General features: G+C 40.4%; 1 protein-coding gene across 3 annotated transcripts in view; it reads left to right on the top strand.

Annotated features, from left to right (window-relative positions):
- The window catches only part of PROM2 (prominin 2), a 57,691-nt gene extending 36,634 nt beyond the window's left edge, over positions 1-21,057 (top strand). For 2 of the 3 annotated variants that reach the window (XM_074287625.1, XM_074287626.1), the window contains exons 9-25: positions 1,721-1,795; positions 2,042-2,105; positions 2,632-2,791; positions 3,329-3,481; positions 4,180-4,303; positions 4,899-4,990; positions 5,108-5,192; positions 8,639-8,785; positions 12,803-12,874; positions 14,121-14,213; positions 14,812-14,865; positions 15,159-15,239; positions 15,506-15,574; positions 18,217-18,306; positions 18,812-18,918; positions 19,232-19,303; positions 20,525-21,057. In XM_074287625.1, coding sequence (XP_074143726.1) covers positions 1,721-1,795; positions 2,042-2,105; positions 2,632-2,791; positions 3,329-3,481; positions 4,180-4,303; positions 4,899-4,990; positions 5,108-5,192; positions 8,639-8,785; positions 12,803-12,874; positions 14,121-14,213; positions 14,812-14,865; positions 15,159-15,239; positions 15,506-15,574; positions 18,217-18,306; positions 18,812-18,918; positions 19,232-19,295 — 1,530 coding nt within the window. In that variant the 3' untranslated portion in view covers positions 19,296-19,303; positions 20,525-21,057. Of the gene's footprint in view, positions 1-1,720; positions 1,796-2,041; positions 2,106-2,631; positions 2,792-3,328; positions 3,482-4,179; positions 4,304-4,898; positions 4,991-5,107; positions 5,193-8,638; positions 8,786-12,802; positions 12,875-14,120; positions 14,214-14,811; positions 14,866-15,158; positions 15,240-15,505; positions 15,575-18,216; positions 18,307-18,811; positions 18,919-19,231; positions 19,324-20,474 lie in introns of all 3 variants that reach the window. The other variant, XM_074287627.1, reaches the window with a different exon arrangement.
- Positions 21,058-25,489: the final 4,432 nt, after the last annotated feature.

Raw genomic sequence — 25,489 nt, 5'->3', positions numbered from 1 at the left:
CCACAGCAGTGGGGCTTGGATCTCATTGTGGTGGGTTGGGGGGAGTTGGTGAAGTGAGAAAAGCAGGAGTAGACTGCTGTCAGCTCAGTACTCTCATGATTGAGGTGGGACGTTGAGTGGAACCAGAATGAGGACTGAGGAGAAGAGACTTAATTCTGCTCTCTGTCTTCTAGTTTCATCATTGCCTTCACTTGTTTTCCAGATTGGGTTTAATGACTCAAATCAGTCAACCTCCAAATGTTCATCTCCCTTTCCTTGTTTCTATCTACTTTCCAATCCTTGCCTCAGACCCTTACTCATTGTGCACACTTGGAAAAGTCACTTAATTTCACTCAGTCTGAGTTTCCTCATTGGTAAAATTGATATAATAATTTTGATATTGCATTAGGATGATCAAATGAGAAAATTATATTTAAAGTGATTTATAACCCTTAAAGTGCTAGGGATTGGGCCCATGATTTCCTTGATATAGGTAAATTCTGGATGGAGAAATTCCCTCTACAATCCTATAGAAATATGAGTTGTTAATTATTCTTATCTTTTGGGCAATCTCTTCCTGCTGCTTTCTGCTGTGCCTGGCTCTAGAATCTTTGAAGGAGAAAATTTGGAGCTAAAAGTGATCATAGACTTCATTTATCTAAGCCTCTTATTTTTAGTAATGATGAAAAGAAGTGTCTTATCCAGAATCTTATCAAGCAATAAATAGGAGAGGAATACCAGAACTCAGTTTTCTCCTCTCCCATTTAATACTATTTTTTCTCCCAATTACAAGTAAAGATAGTTTTCAACATTCATTTTTGTGAGATTTTGAGTTATAATTTTTTCTCCTCTCCCTTCTCTCCCCAAGAAAGCAAACACTGTGATATAGATTGTACATGTACAATCATGTTAAACACATCCACATTAGTCATGTTGTGAAAGAAGAATCGGTACAAAAGGGGAAAACCATGAAAAAGAAAAAACAAAAAACAACAAAAAAAAGAAAATAGTATGCTTTCAGCTGCAATCAGCCTCTATATTCCTCTCTCTTTTGTGGATGGTACTTTCTATCATGAGTTTTTGGGAATTGTTTTGGCTCATTGCATTGCTGAGAAGAGTCAGTCATAGTTGAACATAGTACAGTATTGCTGTTACTGTGTACAGTGCTCTGATTCTGCTCATTTCGCTCAGCATTAGATCATATATGTCTTTCCAGGCTTTTCTGAAATTTGTCTGCTTATACCGCAATTTGCAGAACTCAGTTTTTCTAAATCCAAATCTAGTGTTCTGCCTCATAGGTTGGATTTAAGCTGCCCATCTCAGTCTTTTTGTGTCAGGACCCCTTTACACTATTAAAAATTAATGAGGATCCCTCCCAATAGATTTTATGTATTTGAATTATAACTACCAATATTTACTGCAATTGAAATTAAAATGTCTTAATATTATTGTGAAGATAATTTTAATCTTATGGATGCCCTAAGAGAGCCCCAAGGATCCCTAGAGTTCCCCAGGTCACACTCTGAAAACTACTGGACTAGATAATGTCTGAGGATTTAGGTATTGGGTTTTAAATAAACATTTTTTTGATTAACAATTCTTTTTTTTTTTTTTCCATCTAAGTCAAGGTCATGTAAGGAAAGTGTCTTGACCTTAGGATCATAGACACTTTTAGGACAAAGTTGATTTGGGGAAGGGAAGTGGATTTACCTCTATGAATTTTCTGTCACTTTGATTTCAGGTACCTTCTGTGATTGGTGTCCTCCAGAAGTTGAAGGGTGTCCCAGAGGCTAATTTTTCCAACATGGTTCAGAAGGTGTGTATCTTAGGGGTGAAAAATGGGATTAGACTCGAGGAAAATGGAATTCCTGTGCTTTTTTTCTTGGTTCTGAATCTTCCTAGTCTTACCTTCTTGCTTTTGGGGAGAAGTCTCCAGGCTTGGATGAGACCTTCTACAAAATGCTTTAAGTCCTTGGATTCAGCTAACAGCACTCTTAGAACTGGGGCAGGAGCAATTCTCTCTGATCTAAAGGGAGTGACTTCCTCTTCTGCTCCTCTTTAGGATAACAGCACCTTCAATACACTCCCACTTCTAACAGCTGTGGAAACAGCAGATATAGTTAAAGGTGAGCTGTCTTTCCCCAGAAAAGATCCTGGAAAGGCTCCTACTCCTACCTTCCTAGAGACGCATGAATTTCTGTAGGCCATAGTGACCAGCTGCCAATGGAGCCATAGTTCCCACAGGATCTCCTATGAAAAAATTTTTCTAGAGAGAATTAGCAAAGGGTGGAATAATGTCTAATGGTAGAAAGAACGTTGTGGGGTTTTGTTCCTAGCTTCTTCACCCTATTAGGTGTGTGACCTCACCAAGCATGACCCTTCCAATCCTTGGTTTCCTCATTTATAAAAAGGGGATAATGTCCATCCTGCTTATCATCCATGAAGGGATTTTATCAGGTCCGAGTGAGACAATGCATATGAAAGTACTTGGCAAACTTATATAAGGTGGGAGGTGGTGCTTTCCCTTGATAAATTCAGGATGCTATAAGGAGGATGAAAAAGAGAAATACCTTCTACTTAGGCTCCAGGGCTAAAGCAAAACAGAAATGTGAGTCTGTATTTGTTATTGTTATCTCACCCCTCTCCTTGCAGAGCTGAAGGAGGAAGTGACCCAGATCCCAGAGCAAGTGAGGGGCCTGTCTGAAGGCTTCCCAGGCTCTGAGGCTGCTGACCGCTGGAGGCAGGCTCTCGCAGAGGCAGAGAATAGTAGCAGACCATACCTACATATGATCCAGAAATATGAGAGATACAGGTATTGGGTGAGTTGGGGGAGGGCAGATCCACCAAGTAGAGAGAAAATATAGGTGCCCCCTCACCCACTCTTTGCCCACTCAGGGCTCCAATTTCTGAGTGTCCACTCTTAACATTCTAGACTTAGCTATTCCCACCCTCTAGTACTTATTCATCCCTTTCCCTCTCAGTCAGCCTTCTCAAGCCCCATGAGTCCTATGCGCTATTCATTTTTCCCCTCTGTCCTTGAAACATGATATATCACTTTCCCTTATTTGTAGGATGAGGGGGTTGGAACATTAGATGACTTTTAAGGTTCTTTTGTGTCCTAAAATCCTACATTTTTTAGTTTCCAAATCAGTAACCAATGGTTTAGGATCAATTCCATTCATGTACTATTCATGTACATCCAGGATTAGTCTTTTTCCTCTTCCTCTGGCACTGTACCTTTGGCATTGCTCAATATTTTTCTCCCTCCATGGTCTGTGAACGAACAAGGACAAATTCATTTTCTTTAAGACCTCTCAGATATTGACTGTCCCCATCCCTTTTCTGGTAGGTGGATTGCAGGCTATGTGCTGTCCTCGGTGGTCCTTTTGGTGGTCATCTGTAACCTGCTGGGTCTCGGTTTGGGCCTTTGGGGGATATCTGCCCGAGAAGACTCTAGCCACACAGAAGCCAAGGGCGAGGCTGGAGCCCAGTTTCTCATGGCGTAAGGATGGGCCAGAATGGGGCGGGATAAGACAACACATGGATTTGGGCTGCAAGGCTGGGGGGAAGGATGCTGGCTCCGCTAGCCCCTCCTGTGTCCCAGGGAGTAGCTTCCCTGCTCCACAAGCTAGCCTGTGTGAAATAGGGGATCATCTGGCATCAGCATGGATCCTGTTATGAGTTTGGTGACCATCTTAGTTGGGCAGCTCATACACAGATCTATATAGGTCTGTACAGTCTCTAAGGTCTTTTTTATTTATTTGGTCCCATCTGGCCCATGGAGCTGTCCAGATGCTAGTAAAGGGCCAGCAGTCCACAGATGGATCGATTCTATGCTCTGCTCTTCTCTCCTATCCAATAGTAAAAGCTGCCCCCTTCCCTGCTCCTTCAGACCCTCCATTCTTTCCCTTCCCTGTTCCTCACAACCTCTCAACATGATCCTTTCTCCCCCCCCAAAAAAACCCACAACAAAACAAAGAAACAACACATTATAGTTACTAACTCCTGGGTGGATTGAATTAAATTTGCTGGGAGGTCATCCCTGATCAGCATGAGGCTAGTTGAATATCCTGAGCAGTTTCTAACTCCATGGTTGCCTGAGGAAGGGTGGGAAGAAACATGTTTGGGCCAGAGGAGAAGGACAAGCCAGGACCAACCTCTTTTGCATCCTCTTGATCCCCTGCTCTGTCTTTTCCATAGGGGTGTAGGCTTAAGCTTCCTTTTCTCTGGACCCTTCATCCTCCTTATCTTTGCCACCTTCCTCCTGGGGGGCAACATCCAGACGCTAGTGTGCCGAAGCTGGGAGAGCCAAGAGCTTTACCAGGTAAGGTCTGGCCTGGGGGTCGGGGCTGGCCCTTGTCTCACAGGATAAATGGAGAATAGGCTTCCAAAGCTTCTGGCCCAGAGATTGGGTGCAGGAGAAACAAGCTGGGAGACCAATAGAAATACAGGATGGAAGAGAGTGAAAAACAAACCCAGAAACAGTAGAGATAGGGAAAGACAAAGAGACTTAGTAGTGGGTAGAAGTGAAGGAGAATTGGGCAGAAATCCTAGAAGGCCCTGGGTGAACTCCTCGTCATATTATTGTTGAAAACAAAGTTAAGAAGTGGTTTCATTATACTCATAAGCTAATACTCCTTCCATGAAACTGAGAACAGTGACTAGAGGTCTGATACCCAATTTGTCCCCAATTTGTAAGCCCAGGAATTGGTGGGAATTTCATTGTGTGTAGCTAAGACTTTCCTGTGGCTTGGGGAAGCTACGCGTTGAAGAAGTTAGAAGCAGGATTTGAAATCAGGTCATGATTAAGGGCATTGCTGTGTGTTATCCAATCACTAGTCCAAAGAGGCCCGGACTTGGGAGAACTGGGGTCTGTCTTACTCATTACTCTAGAATTCCTTACTCCCCTTCATGTATAGTTTGCTGACACTCCAGGGAACCTGCCCCCATCCATGAACCTGTCACACCTCCTGGGTCTCAAAAAGGACGTCAGCATCCCCTCTGCCTATCAGTGAGTGTCTCCATCAGCATTTTAGCCTTCTAAGGGCTGGGGAGGGGAGCTGTACGAAATGGGATAAGAGGTCAAGGTGAAGGTTAACCCCACTCTGATTCCTTGCTGCTCTCCTAGGCAGTGTAAGAAAGGTGCTGCTCTCTGGAAAGTTCTACAGCTTAATGGCTCCTATGATCCAGAAAAGCACCTGGACATCAATAAGGTAAGAAACTTCTAAAAACTAGCACAGCAGGATTCTGATCCCCTCTATTCTGGAGCTTGTGTTGACTTCTGTCAATCAGCAGTTGTGTGTGGGGCAGTAATGGGGCCCCATTCAGAGAAGATCTCTCTGAATTCAGCCCTGTATCTGAGTTGGGCCAAGATTACCAGTCCCCTGGCTGCAATGCAACTAGGATGAGGACTGGACAGCCAGGGGTCGGTCATGGTTAGAAGAAGAGGGGGACTTAAGGGGCACTGGAATAAGAAAGGCAAGTCTTGTGGTAGAATAAATACTGGAGTTGGAGGCAGGCTAATCCAGCTCTTGCCAACTACAGTCTGTGGGTTTTAGGGCAATTTTTTTCTCTCTGAACCTAATTTTCCTCATTTATAAAATAAGAGGATTGGAATAGATCTTTAAAGATCAAAGGAAATAATATATGTAAAGCCCTTTGTAAATTCTAAAGCACTATATAAATGCTTGCTATTATTATATCTAAGGTCTTTTCATGCATTCATATCATATGACTTCAATAGCATGGGGGGGCAGGGGGCAGGTGCTGAATGGAGAGCAAAGGGGTCTCTGCCCTTCCTTCCTATGAGCTTCCTTCTGTGTTCAGGGGGAAAATCTCTCAAAGAACAGGAAGATACCAGCTTCTAGTCAGGTCTCAAGAAAGGGACCCCGAGAGTCCTTGTAGAAGATCAAAGTGGGAGTCAGAGGTTCTGAATTCTTTTTCCTTCCCTACTCTGACTGTGTGATATTAGGCAAATTACTTAACCCCTCTAGGCCTCTGTTCTTCACCTATTAACTGAAAGATTTAGGCTAGTTCTTCCCAGCTTAGTGGCTCAGTACAGAAAGGTCTGGACCCTGACTTAGGAAGACCTGAGTTCAATCACTTCCTAGCTGTGTGATTATGGGCCAGTTACTTAACATTGTTTGCCTTAATTCAAAATGCAAACTGTTCCAGAATCTTTGCCAAGAAAGCCCCATGGATGATGACATTGGAGTACGAGCAGCTAAACAACAACAAGACCTCTGTTCTCCATCTGTTAACTGAGAGATTTAGGCTAGCTCCTCCCAGTTCTTAGATTATATGTTTCCATAAAATTTAATTAACATGTAAAGTGCCTTGTGAGTCATAAAACACTAAATAAATGTTAGTTATTATTATTACTACTACTACTAAATGCTTATTCACTGGGATATAAACACTTTCTTATCTTCTCTGAGCTTTAGTTACTTCATCTGTAATGTGGGGGTGTTAACACCTATGGTATTTTACCTCACAGGGTAATTTTGAAGTTCAAATGGGTGGTGAGATATGTAAAGAATTTTGTAAACCTCAAAGTGCTATGCAACAGTCAATTCTCCTCTTCTTCCTCTTCTTTTTTCCTCTTTTTTCCTCCTCCTCCTCCTCTCATTTTCCTCCTCTTTCTTCTCCTTTCCTTCCTCCTCTTCTTCCTCCTCTTCTCCCTCAAAAGAAAAATCAGAAAAGGGAAAAACCATGAGAAAAAAAAACAACAAAAAAGTGAAAATAGTATGTTTTGATATGCATTCAGACTTCATAATTTTTTCCTCTAGAAGTAGATAGTATTCTTCATTATGGGTCTTTTGGAATTGTCTCGGATTATGCAATTGCTGAAAAGAGCTAAATTTATCATAATTGATCATTATACAATGTTGCTGTTACTGGGTACAATGTTCTCTTGATTATGTTCACTTTGTATCAGTTCTTGTAAGTCTTTCCAGGTTTTTCTGAAATCCACCTGCTATTCATATAACATAACTTGTCCAGACATTCCTTAATTTCTGGGAATTCATTTAATTTCTAATTATTTGTCACCACAAAAAGAACTGTTGCAAACATTTTTTGTACATGTGGGTCCTTTTCCCTTTTTTATGATCTTTTTGGGATATAAACCTAGTAGTTCTGTTGCTAGATCAAAGAGTACACACAGCCTTTTAGGCATAATTCTAAATTACTCTGCAGAAGAGTTATATTAGTTCACAACTCCACCAACAATGCATTAGTGTTCCAATTTTCCCACATCTTCTTCAATATTTATCATTTTCCTTTTCTATCATTAATTAACCAATCTGAAAGGTGTGAAGTGGTACCTTAGACCTTTTTGATTTACTTAAAAAATAATTTTCTGCTAATTATTGCTGTCCTACAATAGCTGCTTCTTGTGACTTACTAAGTTTTTTTCCTCCTAAACTTTCTTAAGATCATTCAATTTATGTCATAGGATTATAGAATTAGAGCCGAAAAGAAACTTAGGGGTTAATTATTTTGATTCTTCTTTTTTATAGATGAGGTAATTGAGACCCAGAGAAGTCCTATCACTTGTTTAAAATCACACAGATAGCAAGTGTCCAAGCTATAATTTGACACCAGGTTCTCTGACTTCTAATCCATTGTTTTTGCAATTATGACACAGGAGGAGGAAATTGAGGCTGAGAAAGATTCAATGACCTCTTGTCTAAGGTCAGACAGTAGTGACAAAATTTGAATTCAGATCTTTTACTCCAAGTTTAGTAATCTTTAGTATTTCAGTAACTGATGTCTTTGTATGCATGTCATAGTTTTATAGACTATTAGAATTGGGAGGTATCTAAGAAATCATCTGATCTAGCCCCCTATTTCTATAATAAGAGGAAACTCAATCTTAGAGAAGAGACTGACTGAAAGTAAAAAACTTTCAGAAGCTAATTAGGAGCCTGAGAAAGAAAGAGAAGGAAAATCAATTAATTCCCCAATATTTAGTAAGCACATACTATATGCCAGGTCTATGCTAAGCAAAGGGTTATAAAGATAAAAATGAAATCATTCCTAACCTCAGGGAGCTTACATTTTATTGGGAAAACAACATGTTTACATAGAAACATGCATAAAACAAAGAAAAGGTAATTCAGATGTAGATAACAATTACCAGGATCAAAAGAAGCCTCATGTAGGAGGTGACTTTTGAGCTAAAGTTTGGTAGCAACTAGGAATTCTGAGAGGCAGAGGTGGGGAGGGGAGGGTTCCAGAACTTTGTGAACAACAGTTTCATTGGACTGTGTCATGAATGAAGGAATGTGGTATATAATGAACTAAGAATTGGAGGTTGGAAAGGTCTTTAAAAATCAGTTAGGTTGCATTTGGATAGAATATCAGCTCTGGAATCAGGAGATCCTGAGTTCAAATCCAGCCTCAGATACTTACTGTATTGGTTAACTTTGATTGTCTCATAAATAAATAAATAAAAATTAGAGCCTGTATTTAATTCTAGAAAAGAGAAGAAAGAGAGATGTATGGGATACTGTTGGGACACCACTATAGATGGGGCACATGATCCAAGGGTATTGGATATGTGGGCAAACTGGGAGTGATGGAAGAGGAGATCAGAGGGGATATTCCTTTCCCTGGTTACCTATAGGCTCTCCATGCCTGTTTTTCCTTTTCTTAGTATACTGCCCGATTGCAAGAGGAGGTGAGAAAATTTAGAGTTAATATGAAAGATCTGGACCTTCTCAATGAAGCCGCAAAGAGAGATTTGGAGGCCTTCAGAAGCAGCGGGATTGAGAAGATTGACTACCCCAGCTTCCTTGCCCAGGTGAGCGTGCTGCCCTCCCATCATTCCCCATCCTCTACTGCCTCCAGCTCTTCAATACCTCGGCCTGTTAACTCTGATCTTGGACCAAAGGTCTCTAATCCTCAGCTTCCTGAGTTTAGACAGATGATCTTCTGCAGTCTCTTTCACCTCTAGAGTTCATAATCCTATAAAATTGTGACATCCTAATCTGAGATGCTCCTGAATAGATACCTACAATATTAGAGCTGGGATGTTCTTGAGCTTCATGTCAGAGAGGCAGAATGTGGAGTCATGAAAGCTTGGCTTGGAGCCTACTCCAGATCCAGTGTGACTCTGGACAAATTTCTTTATGGCTCAGAGCCCCTTGTGGGGTTAGTAAAAATTGCAAAACCAACCTTACAGAATTAGTGTGCAAAAAAAGTGCTTTGTAAACCACAAAACATGTAAATGGGAGCTGTTACTATCAGCTGACCCCTTTGCCTCATTTTAGAGATGAAAAAATGGAAGTCCAGGAATCCTTTTCTGTTGCATTCATAAAGACCTAAAAACTCTTTCCACTAAATTCTGTTACTGGCTATTGAATTGAATCAAAGAATGCCAGAGCTGAAAGGGATCTTAGAGACCATCTAGTCTAACCCAAATCTGGACAAGTATCTTTTCTACACCTTTGAAAAATGGTCAGTCTGCTTCTTCTTGAAGACAGCAGGAGAGGGAGGCAAACATAATTTTCTGGGGGGAAGGGGAGACGGTGAGGAAGGGGTAGTCTGTGGCACTTTGGGATAGCTCTAATTATTAAAATTTTTTTCTTATGTCAAGCCTGACTAAATGTACTTCTCCACAATTTAAGTGTTGGAGATAAAATGACAATAGCAAAATAGACCCTGCCCTCATTTTACTGGGGAAATATAACATTAATATAGTTAAGTACATTAAAAATGTATGCTAGGGGCAGCTAGGTGGTGCAGTGGCTAGCGCACCAGCCCTGAATTCAGGAGGACCCGAGTTCAAATCTGGTCTCAGACACTTAACACTTCCTAGCTGTGTGACCCTGGGCAAGTCACCTAACCCCAACCTCAGGGGGGGAAAAAGTATGCTAAGTAGTTTATGGGAGAAAGAGCAATAAACACTTGTGAGTAATCAGGCAGGCCTTTCTCCCTTCCCCTCACTGGAATTGAGCCTTGAAGGAAGCTAGGAATTAGAGGCAGAGTGAAGAAGGAATGCATTCCTAAGCATAGGACACAGACTGTTCAAAGGCATGACAATGGGAAATGAATTGTTGTATACAATCCAAATTGTGTATATATGTATATGTGTACTTTGTATATATATTTATATTTGTATATATATATATATTATATAATATAATATATAATAATATATAAATCCAAATATACAATACAAGTCTGCCAGTTTGCTTGGAACATAGAGTGTGATAAAGAAATGATGTTCAGAAAACCTGAAAAGACAGGTTGGAGCCAGATTGTCAAAGTCTTTAAATGCCAGAGGTATTTAATGCATTTTATCTTCAAGAAGATTGGAAGCCAATGGGGCTTTTTGAGAGGGCAGTCACATGATCATACTTGTGCTTTAGGAATATCAGTATATACTTAATATATGTGTAGAGTGGATGGGAGAGGAGAAGCTGGAGACAGGGAGACCTGTTAAGAGGCTATAGCCTATGATGTGTAAATAGAGAGAAGGAAACACATGTGAGAGGTGTTGAAATGATAGAATCAGTAAGACCTGGCTACTCCTAATTGGATGTGGGGGTGAGGAAGAATGAAGAGTTAAAGATGACTCTGAGATTGTAAAATTGTATGAATAACCTGAAGGTTACTGGCCTACTTAATAGAAGCAAAGAAATTTGGAATAAGAAAGGGTTTGGATTTTTTTTTTTTGTGGGGAGTGTGAAAAAAAACAACTAGTTTTGTTTAGGACAGAGTGAGTTTCAGATGCCTATGGAACATCTAGGCATCTTGAAGGAGAGACAGGCAGCATATACTGGGGTCATTCTACCTCTCCTCTACCACTGTTCTTCTCAGATCCCACTGGAGACAGCCCAAGACTCAGCATCCCAGAACCCTGGGAATTGAATATGGTTTGTAACCAAAACCTTTTTTATATGCTGTCTTTCCCTATTAGAGGGGAATCCCCTTACCTTATGAGTTTTGGGGGAGATTTTCTGTTTGTATCCTCAGTCCTTGGAAGGGAAGCGCTTAATATTTTTTTTTATTTGTTCATTTATGCATGCAGAGCCTCAGGAGAGCAATTCAGGCTAGAGATATAGATCTTGGGAGTCATCTGCATAGAGATAAAAGTTGAACCCATGAGAGCCAATGAGATCACTCATTGAGATAGCCCAGAGAGAAGACGACTCAGGATGGAGCCCTGAGTACCTAAAGCATAGGTACATATGTAGAGGGGTGGGCTTGGATGATGTTCACCCAGTAGAAGACTTTGAAGAGGAATGGCAGAAAGTCAAGTAAAGAAATAGATGAGATCACTATTATGAAAACCTATAATAATGAGAATATCCAAAGGAAAAGGTCATGTATAGTGTGGGATCATGAAGAGACAGAGAAAAAGTCTTTGGATTGTACAAACAAGAGATTTCTGGTAAGAGATCTAATGAATAGAGGCTTGGCTTGGGAAGTCCAGGAAAACCTGAATTTTTTCTTATATTATACTAGCTATGTGACCATGGATAAGTCAAAACTGCTCAGGTCCCAACAGTTCCTCAAGACTGTAAGTTAACGGACAAGTTGACAATCTGTATTGAGGGAGGAAACTTTTTAAAAAATTCTTTTATTTTTAATTTATGGAATAAAACAAGTCTCCTCATATGATACAATAAAAATATGATTGTACACAGAACTTCTAATCTACTACTCGTAACTTGCCATTCTTTTCAAATATACAACAAAATTATCACATAAAATTCCTTTCTTATTTTTGTACTAGAATTTCCTTATATCTGATGGTCCGGGCACAGATTTTTCATTTTTAAAGGAAGAATGAATTAATAGTGATACATTCTTATTTCTGGGGGGGGGGAAAGAAGAGATGAAAGTAATATATTTAGTAATGGAAGTGATTGGAAAAACCCTCAAAGATATCTTTTTAAAAATTGTTTTATTTTTTTCTGGTTATACATGTACATTTTTATTATTATAACTTTTTATTGACAAAACATATGCATGGGTAATTTTCCAACATGGACCCTTGCAAAAACTTCTGTTCCAACTTTTCCCCTCCTTCCCTCCACCTCCTCCCCTAGATGGCAGGTAGTCCCATACATGTTAGATAGTACATTAATTTTTAAATACATATTTCTTTGTGAATCATGTTGAGAGAGAAAAATCAGAACAAGAAAAAAAAAAACAGAAGAAAAAGAAAAAAAAAGTGAATATAGCCAGTGTTGATTTACATTCAAATCTCCACAGTTCTCTCTCTGGATGCTGATAGCATTTTCTATCTAAAGTCTATTGAAAACCCTCAAAGATATCAAGATTTTTTATTTTTTTTTAAAGAGGGGGCATTGGTAACCTTAGAGAATGTTAAATGGTGTTTGGAAGTTAGATTGCAAGGGTTTGAGAAGTGAGTGAAAGAAGAGGAAGTGGAATGTTGACAGCTTTTTCACAGATAGGAGTTTGGCAGAAAAAGGAAGGAAAAGCCTTTAATCCATTGTTCCTAATTCTGGGACCAAGAAGAAAAAGTCCAATTTCTCTTTCACATGACAAGTCTGCAAATGCTGGAAGACAGTTACCTTATTTCTTATAGTATTTTTGTTTTCAAGCTGCACAGCCTCTTAATCTGTCCCAGAACTTCTTGTTAGCCCATACACTGTGCTCTAGAAGTGCCCCAATCCCGGGTCTCCACTTCTAACTCTTGCCTGCCTGGGCTATAGCAGCTGAGAAATTGCTAACTCCCAACATGCTTAAATGATATGTAGAATGCCCAAGAGACTAGACATGGGAGCAGGAGAGAAGGTAGAGAGGGAGCTCTTCTCAATGTTAAACTGTTGTTCTGTCCCTTCAGGTCCAGAAACCGGTACTGAAAATTGACATTTTGAAGCTAATCAAAGAACTGGAGAAGTTGGGTCAAGCCCAGGTAAGCCAGGAGCCAGGACTCAGGGGAACAGAGGATTGGGGAGGGACAAGAGAAGGCTTAGGAGATAAGTGGGGAGAATTTCCCTAACAAGGAGACCTGGAGAGCTTGAGGCCAGAGAGCTTGCTGGGAGTAGGTGGGATAGAAGAAAGAACCGTATGTTTGGAGCCAGAAAATTTGAGTTTTGATCCCAATTTTTCATTTCTAATGGTTCAAACTCAAATAAGTCATTTATCTCTCTGGATTCAATTCTTTTATGTCTAAGAGGAGGGGTGGTATGTTGGATGATCTCTGGTGTCCCCCAGTCTATATCCTGTGATTTTATAGTACACTGACCACTGGGGACCAAGAGGAAGAAAATAATGTATGTGACATTTTCACTGGGAGGTAGGGAGAAGCCTCTTAAAAGGTAAAGGTTGAGGCTTTTCAAAGCACCTTCCTAAGGATGCTGAGTCTCTAATCTCAAGTCTACCACAGATAGCTCTCTAACTCTGGACAAGTCTTTTACTGTTTCTGAGCTTCAGTTTCTTCATCTGTCAAAGGAGGATTTTTCCCCCTTGGTTAACCTATCTCATAGGTTTGTTATAAGAGTCAGGCAATTAATAAGCTTGAAAGTGCTTTGAAAAAGAGGAAACACCAACACACTTGTGATGGAGAGAGCCATCTGCATCCAGAAAGAGGACTATGGGGACTGAATGTGGATCACAACACTGTATTTTCATCTTTTTTGTTGTTTGTTTGCTTTTTGTTTTCTTTCTCATTTTTAAATTTTTGATCTGATTTTTAACATAAATTGGATTAGTTGCTGTCTAGGGGAGGGGATGGGGGAAGGAAGGGAGAAAAAATTTGGAACACAAAGTTTTGCAAAATTATCTTTGCATATATTTTGAGAATAAAAAGCCATTTATAAAAATTAAAAAAAATAAAATGGAAGGATCACAATACTGCTGTTATTAAGGGCAGCTAGGTGGGACTCTGGGCTTCGAATTAAGAAGACATCTGAGTTCATAACTAGCCTCAGATATTTACTAAATGTGTGACTAGGCAAATCATTTAGCCGTTTGTCTTGGTTCATCATCTGTGAAATAAGCTAGTGAAGGAAATGGCAAATATCTTTAGTGGCTTTGCTAAGAAAACCTCAGAATAGGGTCATGAAGAATCAGATTCGATTACAAATGATTGAAAGACAGCAATAGCTTTGCTTTCATTTCTTTCCCACTCCTCCCATTTCTGCTTCCGATCCCTCCAGACTGAGTCTGCCCTGGGGCAGCAGCTGAAGGAAGAGGCTCAGGCCTTGCAAACTGTTTACCAGGAGAAGATCCTTCCTCAGCAGGCCCACGCGGTGAGTTCAGGGACCTGGGGAGAAGGGGGAAAGGGGAGGGACACAGGAGGCATGAAATTATACTCAAATGGATAGCTAGAATCCAAGATCTCTTAGAAACAAAAACATAGAATCTTCTATTTGTCATTTAAGGCCCTTTAGAATCTGGCCCATTCCTACCTTTCCAGCCCCTTCACATTTTAGCTTGCTTCTTGAACTCTACAATCCAGTTACAGCGGGGTAGCTGTTCCTTGAGCATCCTAAATTTCATCTCTGGACGGTGCCTTTGATTGGGCTGTCCCTTCTGCCTGCTCTTCTTCTTTTCTGTCTTTTGGCTTCCCTAGCTCCCTCTGCTCATAATTCGCCTTCTACAGGTGTCCTTTAAATCTTTAAAGCTCTTGATTTTTCCCAAGATCACCCTTCATCTACTTTGTACAATATTTTGTTGTTTGCAAATTGCAATTGTCTTCACCATTAGAACGTTTTTCTTGAGGGAAGGGATTATTTTTATATTTCTTTATAGACCCTGTATTTAGCTGGCACATAGTAAATGCTTAATAAATGCTTGTTCACTGACTGACATTTCACTCTTGCATCACTCCCATTCTCTCCTAAACAGGCAACATTGAATCGTAGTGTCCATGCTCTGTCAGCATCTGCCTCAAACCTCCAGGTGCTGTGTTTGGGGTGGGGACTGTGGAGACCAGGGGTTTGGGATGTCTAATATCTCCAAGACAACTGGGGAGTGATTGGGAGGAATGTCAGAGAGGAACTCTAAGATTGCAGGTTCTAGTGGGAAAAGCCAAGAGGGGAACAGGAATGACCCCCAAACTCTACCTTGCCAGGAGTAGACAGTGAGGGAAGTGAAGGAGATGTCATCTAAGGAACAGGGTCCTAGGTCAGCATTTTGAAACCAGATCTCCAATCCTCCTTGCCCTCAATTTATGTCCCTCTGCCATCCCTCAGCTGGTGGTTTCAGAAACTCTGGTCAATGCAAGCACCCTGAAAACTGAGCTTCCTGTCCGGGCTCACTGGATTTTGAGGAATGTGAGTGAAAAGGAAAGGTCAGAATTTGGGGACCTGAAACACGGGGTGGGGTGGGGAGCGAGAAGAGAAGGGTGAGCTGTGTCTCATCCTGACACTGGGCATATAATTTATGGATTCTAGCTTTTTCCTGTTACTCTAGAATCTTGTGTTTCTACTTCAATCCTGCCTCTAACAGGCAGTTCTTGGGATGTTTGAGAAGATGGGTCTCAAAGCTAAAGGTAGACTTTTTCAGCTCTTTCTAAGAAACAGGTGTCCTGTCTTCACAGGAAAGTGAATGCTTCCTGAATCGAGAAATGGCATACTTCAATCAATATGGGGACTGGGCTCGAGAGATGGTGAGTCATGGGAACTCAGGCAGCCGGGAATAACTTCTGAAGTAATCTTTCCATTCCCATTTCCTCACCTACCAATCCTCTCCACAAGTGCTGCTATCAGATTATTTGTGCAGAAAATGAGTCAGTCACAAGCATTTAAATACTTACTATGTATCAGATACTGTGCTAAGCATGAGGGATACAAAAAAAGAAGAAATAAAGCACACAGTCTTTTCTCCCACAAAAGTCATTGCCTTCAAGGAGCTCACATCATATTGGGGGAGACAACATCAAAAAAGTGTACATGTAAGATATATACAGTGTAAATGGAAATCAATCTCAAATGAGGGCAGTAACAGTGGGGATGATTGGGAAGAGTCTCCTGCAGCAAATGGAATTGGAACATGCTCACAAATTCTCTATGGAGCCTCCCTGCTTATAGGAGCAAGTCCATATTCTCTAGCTTGGTGTTCAAGGCCATCTAGTTTTCCCCCAGATACCCAGACAATCTTTTTCCTATTACCCTCTATACAAACCCTTCTCTGGGTCACTGCCCCTAAATCCCACCTTGAGCCTTCACATCTCTTTGCCTTTAATCTCTGTGAGGAGCTCTTGATTTGGAAACAGAAAACTTAGGTTTGAATTTATGCTCCAATGTTGCTTGGGGGATTTTTGGCAAGTCATTTGACTTATTAACATCTCATTTTCCTTACAGAGTGGTAGAAAAGTTAGCTAAGATGACCCCTAAGGTCTTTCTAACTCTAAATATTATGATTTTAGTCCCGTCTTCTCATTTTATAGATGAGAAGTCTGAAGCCTGGAGAAATGGGAAATAATTTGCCAACAGTCATATAAGCAGAGGATTACAGAGCCTGAAGTAGAAAGGACATGGTGGTGGACTGGGGGGAGAGTCTCCCGATTTCTAGCTTAGAGCTCTTTCTCCCAAATCATGCAAAGTCTAGCTGTGGTCTCACTGTTATATAGATGGATGAATTGTCCCCTAGCCAAAACTGCAATCTTCCAGTGTGTGTTTGTCTTTTTTATTTCCCATACATAGCACCTGACATAGTGATGGGCAGACTCCAGGAGATGCCCAACAGATATTGTTTTGAGCAGAAAATCAGGCAATGTGCCTGCTTGCATATGTTTATGCATGAGAGACAATCTGGCATGTCAGAAAGCACATGGAAGTTGGAGAGGAGAGGAGAGATCTGGATTCCTATTTTGTCTCTGATATGGAGTAGTTGTCTGACTATGGACAAATGACTCCATATCTCAGCCTCAGTTTCCTCATCTACAGACGAGTCTAGGAATATCAGGGTATAACTGTAAAGTTGTAATAGCAAATGCAATCAAGGATGACAAATATTTTACACACCTTAAAATACCATATAAATGCTTATTAGTATTATTATCATATGTTATATATCTATGTATATCTTTATATGGCTCTGCATATAACCATATTTAAGTGTACATGCTGATCTATTTGTGTCTCTGTGAATGTTCTTACCCTACAAATCCTCATGTCCCTATATGTACATGTGTATTTATGATCATTTTCTTGCCCAACAAATGTGCAAAGGAGTAGCTACTGTGTGTCAAGAGCTATCTGTGATACAAGATGAATAGTCTCTGTCCTTGTCTTAGAGTTGAGAGAAGATAATTATTCAATTAACTACAATATTAAGCAGTATAAGATAAATGTTGTGTAAGTGGCACAAAATGGTTTAGGAACTCAGAAATGGCAGAGATCACTTTTAGCCTGGGGAATAAGAGAAGACTTCTTGAAGGAAGTGACTTTGATATAGTTCTTGATAAATGGGTTAGAATGTTGGCAAGTAAAGATTTGAGGTGTAAGAATATAATATTTAGTAGCAATAACATAATTCTTTAAAGCAGGGATGTCTGTCTTTGTCTTGCCAATTCCAGCATAGTGTTTGGTCTTTGGTAGGAGCTTAATAATTATTTGTTGAATAGTATTGAGTTGGGCTAGGGGAGACATTCCAGTCTTTTCTGTCTCCCTGTCTCTCCCTATCTCTTTCTCTCTCTCTCCCTCCCTCCTTTCTTTCTCCATCTTTCTGTTTCTATCTCTGTCTCTGTCTGTCTTTCTCCCTGCCTTCCTCCCCCTCTCTCCCTACTTTCTTCCCCCTCTCTCCCTCCCTCTCTCCTTCTTTCTTTGCTTTCTTTGTATCTTTTTCTGTTTTTTCTCTCTCTGTCTCTCTGTCTCTGTCTCTCTCTCACTCTCTGTCTCTCTCCTATCTCTCTCAATGCATTTGTGTTTTGTTGTTTGTCAAGGAGTAGAAGTAGAAGTGGAAGAGGAGACAGACAGACCTCTTTGAGGTTGCTATGATGTACAATCTTTGGATTGTACAGGACAAAAATGGTCAGGGAGGGGAGATGAAATCCCTAGCCTCAGCCAAAGTAATCTATGCCAAGGACATCTTAAGGTATTCTTGGTGCTGACTGAGTTATTCTATCTACTCTTAGGCTTCTGGACATTTCTTAGGGAATCCCCTCTCCCCTCTCAATGGAGCACTTTTCTGTGGACATTAGGATGTTTTTCCCATGGGAGCATTAGAAAGGGAGAAGAGAAGGAGAATAGAGACCTGATGACCCAGGTCCCCTCCCACAACTTCTCCCTAGTAACTTTGCCTCCACAGGTTACGGAGCACATTGCCACTTGCCAACCCCTGGCTGGGGCACTGGACAACGGCCGGGTGATCCTATGTGACCTTATCGCTAATCCCTGGGTAAGTGCCCTCTTTCCCATAAAACCAAATCAGGAAGTAGAATGTCCATTGTAAGGAGGGCATGGCAGGAATGCAGAAAAAGCATAAAGTAGCTGCTGCTCTTTAAGAGCTTGAATTCTAGGTCTCCCTCCTCACCTGATATGATGCTTACCCTCCTTGGGTCTTTGTCTCAGAACCATTGCCCTCTCCCTTTCGTTTTCCCTCCTTTTGAGGCTGTGCCCAGGGCATGCCATTCAAGGCATTGCCATGGGTATGAAACAAGAAGGTGGTGAGATAACAGGAGCATACACTCTCCAAGGTGGAAAGAGCTCCAGAAACCACCACCTTTAATAGCTATTTAGCCTCTACTTAGTCCTTCTCCCGGGGCTCCTCATGGATCTCTAGAGACTTTCCTCTCTGCTATTCAAGTTCACCTCAGTTCTCCCACCAGCTGGGCAGGGTTGCTCTGGTTTGGTTCCTGAGGTTAAGTGAACACCTTTCATTTGTCTGAGCCTGTGTGTTTCAGAATGCCTTCTGGTTCTGCCTGGCCTGGTGCACCTTCTTGCTTATTCCCAGCATCATCTTTGCCATCAAAACCACCAAGCACTTCCGACCTATCAGAAAACGCTTAAGGTGAGCTATTAATAAGGTCCCAGGATGAGGGTCACTCGTAATCCTTTTGTCTGGTCACTGACTTCCAGTCATGGCCCTAAGACATCCCAGAAAGAAGTCCAGATCTTACCAAGCCTCAGGGTAACAAAGGTTTTCTATAGGTCTGACCTATCTGGCTTTCTGCTGCATTTGTCCCACCCAAGGGCCAAGGGCTGCCATTCTGAGGGATGTGGGGGAGAAAGTGGGCTGGCTCTCTTAGCTTCTTGTCCTCAGGCTCCTGGAGATGAAGGGGGGTGGGAAATGAGACTCCCTAACATCCTTCTCCTGGCCACAGCTCTACCAGCTCTGAGGAGACCCAGCTTTTTCACATCCCCAGAGTCACGTCACTGAAACTATAGGATCCAGGGTAAGGAGAAGGATTTCTCTGTATCCCAGGGAGAGGAGCTTGGAAAATGAGGCCCTGAGCAGTAGGGATCACAGAAACCATGCTTCCCTGGTGTGAAGTCCCACTGGGGGAGGGAGGAGGGAAGCAGAGGAGGGGCTTTGTCTGAGCATCTCTGGGGTTTTGGGGTCTGGTGCTCTAGGAAAGCTTGAGCTTGTCTTCCCCACCATTGCTAAGGAGCAAGATTTCTTTGCTCAGCCATTTATGTTCTTCTCCTTCAATCTTTAGCCTTAAATAAAAGACTTTATTTTTAAATTTTTTTTTTACATTTTTATAAGTGAAATCAATCCCCATTTCCTTAGCCCAGTTTTATTGCCCTTCAGCAGACCATTTTGGACCCTCCAGGTATCTGGTATACCATATTAATTCAGCCTAGAGATTTCCCCAAATTATTTCTATCCACCTAGGTTTGTACCTATTCACTACCTTCGTGATCTTAACGTTGCTGCTCCTGCATCTTCCTTCAGCAACTCTCTTCACTTTGGCTCCCTTTTATTCTCCTCCCCTTCCCATTTCAGCCCTATAATCTAGTCCCATTCATTTACTCATTCATTCATTCAAACATTTATTATTAACTGTGTTGCAAGGCTCTATGCTAGACTCTCATGATACAAGGAAGAATATAGCACAGGCACAGTCCTTGCTGGTGGGCAGTGTAAAATCTATTAGGAGAGAGGATACATGTATGTGCCCAAAGTAGAAAGGTACACACTCAATGCAGAGAGATCATGTCTGGCTGATGGAATGGGAAAATGAAGGAAGATTTCATGGAGGAAATGACAAGGAGTTGAACCTTAAAGGATAGGGTTTCAACAGTCTACCTTGCCCTTTAGCCCATCCCCTTCCTCCATGTATAGCCTCACCTCCTTTTCTTTGCTCCCTCTCTCATTTATTCACTCCTGTTTTCTTTTCCATTGGTTCCCTGTAAGCATATCTCTTCCCCAGTCCCAAGTCTCTCTCTCCTCTCCCCTGTACCTTTAATTTTAGTTGTCTAAATTTATAGAACCCGTCCCTAGGAAGGAGACTCTTTCCCTTCCAGACAGAGGAAAAATAACCTAGGAGGATCAGAGCTTTCATCATGGAAGGAGTAGGCTGAGCAGAGGACAATTTAGCTTCCCCTGCCCAGGCCTCCAAGATTAGGTAGCGCAGCCCTGTCCAGTCCTGATGATTCTGTTTTCTTTGCAGCTTCTGGGAGGGCCTGGATTTTTTCCCAGACTACCCTCGCCTGCCCACTGCCAGAGGGTGAGGTACAAGCTGCTGATCTCAGAGGGGAGGAGCCCTGTCAGCTTGAATGCCTGTATCACTTGCCAAGAAGCTGCCAGTTTTTGGGTTGCCAAGATAAATCTTTACTACTCCCTCAGTTTTGCTGAAAGCACTTCCTAGGAAGGGGACCTGGACTTGGGGTGAGGGGTGCTTCCATGGACTGTCTTCCTCCAAGGCTGCTCAAGAGTAAAAGGGACCTGGTGGGTTTGAAATGGGGCTCAGGCTCCTTGGCTCCTTTCTGGTTTTTTTCTTCTTGCTGTGTGACCCAGAATCATGCCCTCCTTTTCCCCCAACTCTTTTTTTCCCTTCTTCCCCTCTCCTTCTTCCTCTGCCCTTTTCCTTACTTTCCCTTTCCCATGTGCCCACTCTGTATGTGACTCTGCGTGCAGCTGGAATGTAGAGGAGGAAGGTAGCAGGTGTACCTTTGAACCAATAAAGTGTTTTCACTTTCCTAAGTCTTTGTCTCCCGTGCTTGGAGCCATACCTCTCAGTCTCAATGCTCTGCACAGAGTAAGTTGTTTCAGTGAATGTTTGCTTAGTTTATAATCTCAAGATTGTACCAAGGTGCAGAAATTCACCTGAAGCTGGTATCCTGGGATTATCCAGTTTTGTGTCATGGATACACTGAGTTAAAAAGACCAGTTTGAATCCTGGCTTTGGTATTTACTTGCTATGTGATCCTAGGCAAGCTGTGGGCCTCACTTTCCCCTTCTGTAAAATGCAAGCCCTGGTATTAGGTGATCTCTAAAGTTCTTTCTAGCTTGAAATTCTAGCATCCTTGTCAACCATTGTCAAATGCCATACAAGAAGGATATGTAAAGTTCTGTATCAGATACCCACATGAAAGCATACAGAAAAGAAAAAGACTTCCTCTCTACTCTCCTAAAGCATAGTCTAGTTGGGAAGATAAGATGTAAAATGACTGTGTTTTCAAACCCCCAAGTCAGAACACAATTATTTCTTTTGTCTTTGTCATAATTATGTGGGCTTTTATATCAGCATATGCAGGGAAGCCTCTGGAGACTTTATTCCTGGGAATGTCACAGCTTATCATATAACCTACACAAAGCTAGAACTAGCGTGAGGAGGACAGGATTTTGTTCCAGGCAGTGACATGGAATGGGACATCCTTACTCTGAGAGAGGGCTTGTACAAAGGAGCACAGGGCTGCAATTCCTACTCCACCTGTCCCACGGCCCCGTCTCTGCTCCCCTCTCTTGCTGGATTTGACCTAGATGAAGTTTCACAGGTTACAGCTCCACATTTGTCTTGCACATGGAAATGCCTCCCACAAGGCCATTGTTACATATCTCATGAGCTAGTATGTACATGTTTTCATGAGTAATGATATTTCTTCAGACTGTGAATCTCTAACTTTTGTGTGATTCACAATATTTTCTGAAAGATGTATTTTTTTGTTGTTGAAATACTTTCTGAATTGGTTTATTCATTTACTATTTACCCAAATACTGTGATTTCTGGGATATTTGGATAGGTTAAGGGAAAACAGTTCAGAATTTTTATTAAACACATATTGGAGACAGTTAAGGACTACAGCAGATAGTGTGCTAGAGTTGGGAGGATCTGATTTCAAATCCCATCTCATGTGCTGACTAGTTGTGTAAACCTGGGCGATTTATTTAACTCTATATGCCTCAGTTTCCTTAACTGAAAAATGGGGATAACAATACCTTTCAGGGTTATTGTGAGGACCAATGAGACAAATTTTGTAAAGTGTTTAGCACACTGCCTAGAACATAACAGGTGCTATTAAACTTTATTCTTTCCCCCTTATTAATCATCTACCATATGCAAGGCATTGGTAAAAACTGGTAAAAGCTACTTATTGGGAGAAATGTAGGATTTGGACAATATACAATTTCTTCACTCTTTAAGGTTACAGGATAGTAGAAGGATGAGACCTAACACATTTCATAGGATCATAGATTTAGAACTAAAAAGGAAATCTAACCCCTTCATTTTATGGATGGATAAACTGAAGCTCAGAGAAGGTAAGTAATTTATTCAAGACTACACAGCCTTCAACAATCAATGACTCTGGAGGAGTGAGGTTTTGTGCAGCTCTGCCTCACTTAAATCCAATTCACATGCATTTCAGGACATCAACATTATCGTGTCCTTGGTTCTCTTTGAAAATGAAGGCTGAACAACACATTTTTAAAGCACTTAATGTATATGTCACTGTAGTAGGTACAAGGGATAAAAGACAAAACTTTTTAAAAAGTTTTTCTTCTCATGTTATATTCTTAGATGTTAATAATTATACATTAGAAAGATACAGGACAAATTGTTGCCTAATATTTGAAATTGATACTGTCCCAGAAAAGCAGGTACAAGCAGAACAGTAGAGCAATGGAAAAAGTTTTGCTACTTGTTAGATTCCTATTGGAATGCTTGTTAGCCTGTATGTTTCAATTTCTTCCACTGTAAAATAGAGTTAACTGTGAAAGCTATTCAGAAGAAAGTGATTTTCAAACATCAGAGTTAACAGAAATAAAAGTGTTGTTGCTCTGGGGAGTACAAACAGTAACTGTCAGAGTAGTGAGACAGCACTGTGGAGTGGGGTGGTCTGAAAAAGGCTTCCTGAAGCAGGTAAACTGAGTCTTGAAGATTCAGATGCTCTCAAATCACATTATGAGAACTCATATCCAAGACATAAGGAAATCTTTCAGCTGTTTAAGATTTAGAACTGTTTCCCAAAAACAGTCAAAGGATATAAACAGACCGTTTTAAAGGAAGAAATTTAAGCTATTAACAACCATATGAATAATTGTTCTAACCCGCTAATAGAGAAATGCAAATCAGAGCAGCTTTGAGACTCTCTCTCATATTTTATCAAGATTGACAAAAATGGACAAAAAAAGGATATTGATATATTGGAGGGTCTTTGGGAAAACAGGTCTGTGTATTCTTTGTTGACCTAGCTGTGAATCGGCCAATCCATTCTGGAAAGCAATTTGGAACCACTTCTGTGAGGTTGAATCAATAGTCAATAAACATTTATTAAGCACTTACTCTGTGCCAATCACTATGCTAAGCACTGGGAATACAAAAAGTGGCGAAAGATAGGCCCTATCCCCAAGGAGTTTATAATGTAATGGAAAGTTACCAAATTATGCATATCCTTTAACACAGCTATCCTACTACTAGGCCTGTATTCCCCAAATAAATCAGAAAAAGAGGAAAAGGCTTTAGATATAAAACAATACTTATACCAGTTATACCAGTTCTTTTCCCAGTAGTCAAAAATTAGAAACTAAGGGAATGTTAAGCAAATTGTGCTAATGAATGTAATGCATTATTATTGTTTATAATTTCAGGGAAACTGGAAAGATTTCCATGAACTAATGCAGAACAAAGTAAGCAGAACTAGATCATTTTATACAATAATGAGATTATAGAGAAAACAACTTTGAAAGACCAAGTCTGATAATTGCAATGATTAAAAAGTCCAAAAGAATGAAAAGGAAATATTAACCACTTTTTAGCAGAAATGATGAATTTAAAATGTAGAGAAAGAACACTGTGGGGGTTTGCTTTATTGGACAATCCAGCTATGAATTGAAACATTTTTTCTTTTTTTCAAAAAAATTAATTAGGAGGGAGGAGCAAAATTTATTATGCTTTAGCCAAAGTAAAAAAGAAAAAGGCAGAAATAGCAATCATATTCTTAGACACAAGAAAAACAAAAATAGACCCAATTAAAAGGGATAATCAGGGAAATTATATCTTACTAAAAGAAACTACAGACAATGAAGTAATATCAATACTATAGACACATCAAATGATATAGTATCCAAATTAATTTTTTTCATTAATTGGAAAACTAACAACTTTTAATTATTTTATTAAAACTTGTAATTTTCAAAACATATGCATAAATAATTTTCAACTTTCACCCTTCTAAAACCTTGTGTTCCAATTTTTTTCCCTTCCTTTCCCCCACCCTCCCTCCTAGACTGCAAGTAATACAATATATGTGTGCAATTTTCCTATATATATATCCTATTATTTCTTTTTTATTGAAGCTTTTTTATTTTCAAAACATATGCAAGGATAATTTTTCAACATTGACCCTTGCAAAGCCTTGTATTCCAATTTACCCCCATTCCCTTACCCTAGTAGACAGCAAGTAAATCCAATATATGTTAGACATAGTAAAATATATGTAAATCCAATATAGACATACATATTAATACAATTATCTTGTTACACAAGAAAAATCAAATCAAAAAGGAAAAAATGAGAAAGAAGACAAAATGCAAGCAAACAATAACAAAAGAAGTGAAAATGCTATGTTGGGATCCACATTCAGTTCCCTCTTCCTTTCTCTGCCTCTTTTCATTCAATCATCTCATTATTGAAAGAGAGTCATGTCTATCAGAATTGATCATTGTATAATCTTGATGTTGCCATGTACAATAATCTCCTGGTTCTGTTCATTTCACTTAGCATCAGTTCATGTAAATCTTTCCAGGCATCTCTGAAATCATCCTGCTAATCTTTTTTTATGAAAAAGTAATATTCCATAACATGCATATACCATAACTTATTCAGCCATTTTCCAACTGATGGGTATCCACTCAGTTTCCACTTTCTTGCCACTCTTTCCTTCCTTTAAGATTTCTTTGGGATATAAGCCCACTAGGAACACTGCTAGATCAAAAGGTGTGTACAGTTTGATAACCCTTTGAGCATAATTCCAAATTGCTCTCCAGAATGGTTAGATCAGTTCATAGTTCCATTAATAATGCATTAGTGTCCTAGTTTTCCCACATCCTCTCCAACATTCATCATTTTCTTTCCCTGTCATCTTAGATAATCTGAGAGGTGTGTACCTCAGAATTGTCTTAATTTGCATTTCTC

Source organism: Sminthopsis crassicaudata, chromosome 2, assembly GCF_048593235.1.
Source record: "Sminthopsis crassicaudata isolate SCR6 chromosome 2, ASM4859323v1, whole genome shotgun sequence".
In the NCBI taxonomy this organism is placed as follows: domain Eukaryota; kingdom Metazoa; phylum Chordata; class Mammalia; order Dasyuromorphia; family Dasyuridae; genus Sminthopsis; species Sminthopsis crassicaudata.
The sequence above is the reverse complement of the archived record's forward strand: the minus strand, read 5'-3'. Positions and strand labels throughout refer to the sequence as shown.